The 6,201-nt window shown below is 33.3% G+C and overlaps 1 protein-coding gene and 1 non-coding gene across 2 annotated transcripts; both read right to left on the reverse strand.

The window, feature by feature from the left end:
- Positions 1 to 2,305: 2,305 nt before the first annotated feature.
- LOC110671147 (major allergen Pru ar 1) lies at positions 2,306 to 2,918 on the reverse strand. The gene is made up of 2 exons (XM_021833521.2): positions 2,702 to 2,918; positions 2,306 to 2,595 (listed from the first exon to the last, which is right to left on the reverse strand). The coding sequence occupies exons 1-2, from the start codon at positions 2,883 to 2,885 to the stop codon at positions 2,306 to 2,308; spliced, it is 474 nt and encodes a 157-aa protein (XP_021689213.2). The 5' UTR covers positions 2,886 to 2,918.
- Positions 2,919 to 5,692: 2,774 nt separating this feature from the next.
- LOC131170919 (small nucleolar RNA R71) lies at positions 5,693 to 5,799 on the reverse strand. The gene has a single exon (XR_009141683.1). It is a non-coding gene; the product is annotated as a small nucleolar RNA R71 (small nucleolar RNA).
- Between the last annotated feature and the right edge of the window lie 402 nt (positions 5,800 to 6,201).

The following is a 6,201-nucleotide window of genomic DNA, read 5'->3' on the forward strand; positions in this document are numbered from 1 at the left end:
TTCTTTCCTTCTTCAAATGCCTTCTCAAGTGAAGATAGCAAGCTTTTGTGGAATAATTTTGGGGAATTTATGTTTAGTTGGGTGGAATTCAAGCTTGAGTTCAAGCTTTAATGGAGATTGCACATGGAGGTGAGAGGGGAGATGGGGCGGCCGAAACCTTGAAGAAGACAAGTGATATTTTATTTTATTTTTTTTCATTTCCTTTGTTTTTAAGTTTAATTAAACTAAATTGACTTAGTCAAAAATTGTAGGGAAATTAAAATTGACTTATGATGTCATATATATGAGGTAATCATAATGATGAAATAAAACTTTTTTTTTCTTTTTTCCATTTTCCTAAATTTTTTAATAGTTCTTTAACTTAATTCTCGCTTCTGAAATTTTTGTTTGTCCGATTTTATTGGACAGTTAGATCAGGAGTAAGCTCTAGGGGTGAATTGACCAATTTGCCCATCGCCTGTCTGATCCGGTTTGTTAGTTATTCAATATTTCTTCTGGATCTCTAACCTAATTTTTTGACCTGCTTAACAATTATTTTCTGTGATTTTCTCTTTTCCACTAGGTTCGCAATAGTCCTAAGGACCGCGGCGTCATATTTTCCGGTTCAGAATTCGGGTTAAGACTAACATCGCAGTCACTTCCCGGGAAGGTCACCAATCGCTGTGACTCCCGGCTCATTTAATCTTTTATGTTATGTTTTTCTTATTTATACTTAACTATCTAGTAATCACTAATTATTTGCATTCAGAGCTTATCTAAGTGTCTTAGATGCGGTTCTAATCTCCTTAATTATCTGGACCGACACCGGTCATCGGAACAGTGAAATATACCAGACTATGCAAATAGGGGTGTTACACATTTAAATAGTAATAGTATTTTATAAATAGTAATTTTATAAATATATTAAGGATATATATCATCTATTCAAAAGTTCGCCCTCACACACATATATATATTCGATTTGGATTGAATTTTTATTATGTTGACCCGAAACTTAAATAAAAAACTTGGTTTATAATTATTTTGAAATCATAATTAATATTTAAATATATAAAATTACTAATTTCGATTTAAATTTATTCAAGTTGATCGGTTTGATGGTTTGTTTGTACATTCCTACTTACAGCAATGCCCTCAAAACTTATGGGTGTTTTGTATGCTGAAGGCCCTCAGGCTTTTTATGTAATCTCGATGCATTTAAAAAAAAAAAAAAAGAATAGAAATTATAATTAAAGCCAACATGTATAAACTGAGGCTATAACTACAACATGTATAAACTTAGGCTATAACTACTCTTTGTTAATGTCAATTTTATTTAACTAATTATATGAAAGAATTTTATGACCTATTTTGTGTTTAAATGAAGGAGGAAAATTCATGGCAGAATTTATAATACAATTGCAAAATTTAAAAAGATATCTGACAGTTTTTCCTTTGAAATATTGCTCTTTTAATTTAAAAACTGATTTTCTTTTTTATTATTGAAAAACTGATTTTGACATCGAAACTGTTTTAAATATAATTTATATTAAATTTTATAGTTTTATATTACTCTTATAATGTTCTTTTTATATTTCTATTGAGAAAGGAAAGACAGAGGAAAGAACCTGATATGTGACTAGCTTGACTAGCTCGACGAGTATGATTGGGCACACGGACACGACAAGTCAATTGGTACACTATCAACAGGAAAATATGAGAGGGAAAACTGATGACTTAAAAGTTTTTTTTTTTCCCCTCTCTTTATAGAGAAAAACATTTCTTGAAAATCACATTGAAAGGTGTGATTTATAAAGCCTATATCTATTATCCACGTTAGTTTGGAATGAGTTATTTGAGTTAAATATAAGATTTAAACAAATCTTTTTTCTTTAAAATACTTTTTTGGATTAAAATTAGATTCGATTCATTTTCTCTTTATGTTATTAAAGCCTATCCTGCTTCAATATTAAACCACCAGCAGATATATTTTCTTGCAAATTAGGCTTTGGATATTTATGCCTGGTTGTGTAAGAAGGTGTATTACCTAAAATTAGTGAGATAAGTTATTTGAGTTAAATATAAGATTTGAGCAATCGTGTTACTAAAAACAAGCAACTAATATAACTTGATCATATGATAATTCTTGTGCATTTATTGAAAGAAAAATGGGATTCATATCATTCATTTTTCTTCGCGACGTAGAAAATAAGAAGCTTCTTGACTCTTGACATGTACAACTGCAAACTTTTATTTGCAAACCAAAGGCAGTTTTTGCTTACAAGCACATATGAGAGATTATTTCAGCAGAAAAGTAGCAGCAATTTTAGCAGGCATCAGGATTAGCCAAAAGGTAGGCTTCAACAGCCTTGAACATTCCTAAGGCCTTATATTTGCCAGCCTTAAGTTGGTCTTTATTAAGCTCAAAGTCACCAAAGGTATAGTAATTGGTGCTCTCCTTGCAGATGCATCCTCCATCAGGGGATTGCTCAGACTTGATATCGTAAGTTATTTTTTCAATCACTAAAATGTCGCCTTCAATCACGCTATGGCTGAATTTTAAGCTCTCTTTATCAATCGCTTCAATCTTATGCTTCGAGTACTTGAATTGGCTACCTGCACATAAAGATTTAACATTCAGTACAATCAGTTTCAACATTCAGTACTTGAATTGGCTATGATACTAAAAGGAAAGCAAGTTTAATAAGTCAGATGATCATACATTCTCCAAAAGTAACTTTTTTTATGGTTCCAGGCCCTCCATCTCCTTCAAGGATTTCAACACTCTTAATGGCCTGTGGCACAATCATTGGTAGGAGAATATCGGAATCAAGGACAAAGGCTTTATACAACTTAGCCGGCGGGATAGGGGAGGTGACAATCAATTCGTAGGAAACAACACTCATGTTGCCATAGGAGTTTGAAAGTGACCCAATCGGAGAAAGGATTAGGATTTGGTTGCTTTGTAGTTGTCCCTTAAGAAATATGGGTGATGTGGCCGGGGGGGTGGGCGCCAGGCGGGGCGTGGTGTATAGTTGTCCCTTAGGCTATGTTTGGATGGGGTGAGGGAAGGGAAATTAATGGGAGGGTAAGAGAGCATAAGGAGGGGGGAGGGTAAGGAGGGTTATAATAAAAAAAATCTTATGTTTGGAAAGGGGTGAATTAATAGAAATGTAAGAAGATGTAATGCATATTTTTTATGTTTGGAAAGAGGTGAAAGAATGGCAAATAATTATTAGAATTACAAAAATACCCTTTCCTATTAGATAAAATTTATTATTTATTTTTTTTAATATGCAAATTAAAGCCTTTTAGCTTAGGGACCAATAATTTGCATTTTCGATTATCCCTTTATGTTAAAGCCTTTTGTTCGTATTAGCAAATTAGATTTATTTTTAATGGGTATAATTGGATTTTTAATAAAAAAATTAATGACACAATAGGAAAATAAAAAATAAAGTAATTTTCACTTCTCACCTCTGATGCATGCATTTTAGATCATCATTTAGGAGTAATTTTTACACATAATTTACCCTTGTTCATAGTTATTATTATAGATATTAATATATATTTAGTCAATTTTGCAATTTTCACTTTTCTTAGTTTAATTTTTGGAATTTATTTGTTTTGTAGGTTAAATTTGGAGAAATTTGATGTATTTTGATCAGAGTAGCCATTTGGAGGAGATTAAAGTCGAATTGCAAAAATTTTGAAGTTGAGTAAAAAATGGCCGAGAGCGACACAACCTGCAGCACAACCGAATTAGCTTATGTCGCAGGTTGTGTCGATCGTCAGATATTCAGGCCGAGAGCAACACAACCCGCGACACAACCCACGACACAACTGACTCGGCTTATGTCATTTTTACTGGAAATGGTTGACGTGGCATTTCCGTTACTCTAGCTTTTTACCTCACTTTCTCTGGAACCTTCCCCCTTTTTACCCATTCTAGGGCAGTCCCCTCACCTATATAAAGTCCCCTTTATCATTTTCTTTCCATAGAGAGCAAGGGAGGCATTTTTGGCAAGACAAGAAAGAGAGAAAGAGGGAGCACGGGTTCCATTTCTACAGCAGCAGCAGGAGCTCGTTTTCTGCACTTCTCTGCAGCAGATTCTGCTGCATATTTCTGGGTTTTTCTATTCCTTAACTTAGATTTTCATTATTTCTTCATTTATACATTTGGGTTTGTCTTTAAACAATGATTTGTGAGTAGTTGATTGAGATTCTAGAGATGGGTTTGTAAATATTGTTTTGTATTGTGGTTTTGAACTGATTTAGCCATTTAAATGATGATTGTTACATTTTGATTTATTGCTTGTGAGCTTGTCGCCTTGCTTGATGAATGGGCCCTCATTAAGTTAAGCTTTAATCCTTAATAGATGGACTGAAAAGTGAATATTAGGGATAGATAATCTTGCAATAAACTTTATTTTCTTGGTGTTAGAAATAAGCTAAGAGGATTAAGGGGAACTTTCCAAAAATCAATTAGAGCTTTAATTGGATTTTTGTTAGGTTTGAAATACTGTGAAAACAGGGTTTGATTTAATGAAAACCAACTTTGAAATGCTTGAAAAAGGTTTCAAAAATTTAAGAATTGATTTCCCTCAAAATTGCAATTCTCATGTGTTTGGCTAAATTAGGGATAAACCACATGCAAACAATATTGAAAATCCAATCTCTAGAATCACTTTAATTTTTATTGAATTTAGATTTGATTCCTCTCAAATTTTATAAATAGAAATTTCAAATTAATTTTTGGTAATCTAGTTTAATTAATTTTAGTTAATTGTTTGATTTAGTTTTAATTCCTCAAATACCAATTTTAATTCCAAATTTCATTTTACATCTTTAATTTTTTGTCATTCTAATTAGCTTATACTTTTATTTCCAATTTAAGCACAATTCCCTGTGGGATCGATATCAATTTTTAAAACTATACTACTGTGAACCGTGCACTTGCGGATTACAACACAGTATCAAGTTTTTGGCGCCGTTGCCGGGGAATTGTTTGTTTTTAAGTTGGATTTTAATTGTTTTAAGCTAATTAGAATTTTTATTTTCTTTTATTTTCACTACTACTCCTTGTGTTTTTCAGGTACTTTTCTTATTTATGAGACGATCGAAAAGCACAAGTGACACTGAATTGTTGTTCAACCCAGAAATTGAAAAATTTTGCCGAGCCAACAAAAAGGAATATAAGAGAAGAAAGGAAGCAGAAAAAGAAGAACAAAAAAGATTTGAGCAAGAGGAGACAATTGAAAATATGGAGAATCAAAATAAAGCTATTGGTGGAAACAATGGAGGAAATGAGCAAAATAGGCAAAATGAAGTGGTTAATCAAAATGATCCTCAGAGAAGATCCATGTTAGACTATGTTTTTCCTAGATGTGCTGATGTGAGAGATAACAGACCTATCATTGGAGCTAATCAGTTTGAGTTAAAGACTGGTCTCATTCAAATGGTTCAGAATTCACAATTTGGAGGTAGTCCACTTGAAAATCCTCATTCTCATTTGAAGAAATTTTTGATGATATGTGGCACACAAAGGCAGCCTGGAGTTTCAGATGAAGTGATTTGGCTCACCTTATTTCCATTCTCTCTTCAGGATTCAGCATTGGAGTGGTATGACTCGCTTCCACAAGCTATTATAGCTACTTGGGAGCAGCTATCTCAAGCTTTTCTATCTCAGTTTTTCCCACCTGGGAAGACCACTCATTTGAGGAATTTGATGGTAGCTTTTAAGCCAAGAGATGATGAAACTTTGTATGAATCTTGGATGAGATTTAAGGAGCTTGAAAGGCAATGTCCTCATCATGAAATACCCAAATGGATGATTGTTCAGAATTTCTACACCAGAGTTACTCCAGCCATAAGAAACACAATTGATTCACAAGCAGGAGGAGATTTCATGAGAATGACAAGTGAAGAATGCTATGATCTATTAGAGAAGATTGCTCATAATACCCATTTGTGGGGAAATCCTAGAGCACTTGAGCCAAAGAAGGCTGGGATTTATGAACTTGACTCAGTTAGCTACATGAACACAAGATTTGATCAGTTGACTCAGCTTCTTAGTGATTTTTGCACAAAGGCAACAACCTCAACTCCTACAACTATGCAACAAGTTGCTTACACAGATGGAACCCAAAGTTGTGGAGTTGATTACTCTTCTTATGGTGATGATTATTTGCAAGAACAAGCTGCTTATGCAGGAGGTTATCA

Source organism: Hevea brasiliensis, chromosome 11 (genome assembly GCF_030052815.1).
Source record: "Hevea brasiliensis isolate MT/VB/25A 57/8 chromosome 11, ASM3005281v1, whole genome shotgun sequence".
In the NCBI taxonomy this organism is placed as follows: Eukaryota; Viridiplantae; Streptophyta; class Magnoliopsida; order Malpighiales; family Euphorbiaceae; genus Hevea; species Hevea brasiliensis.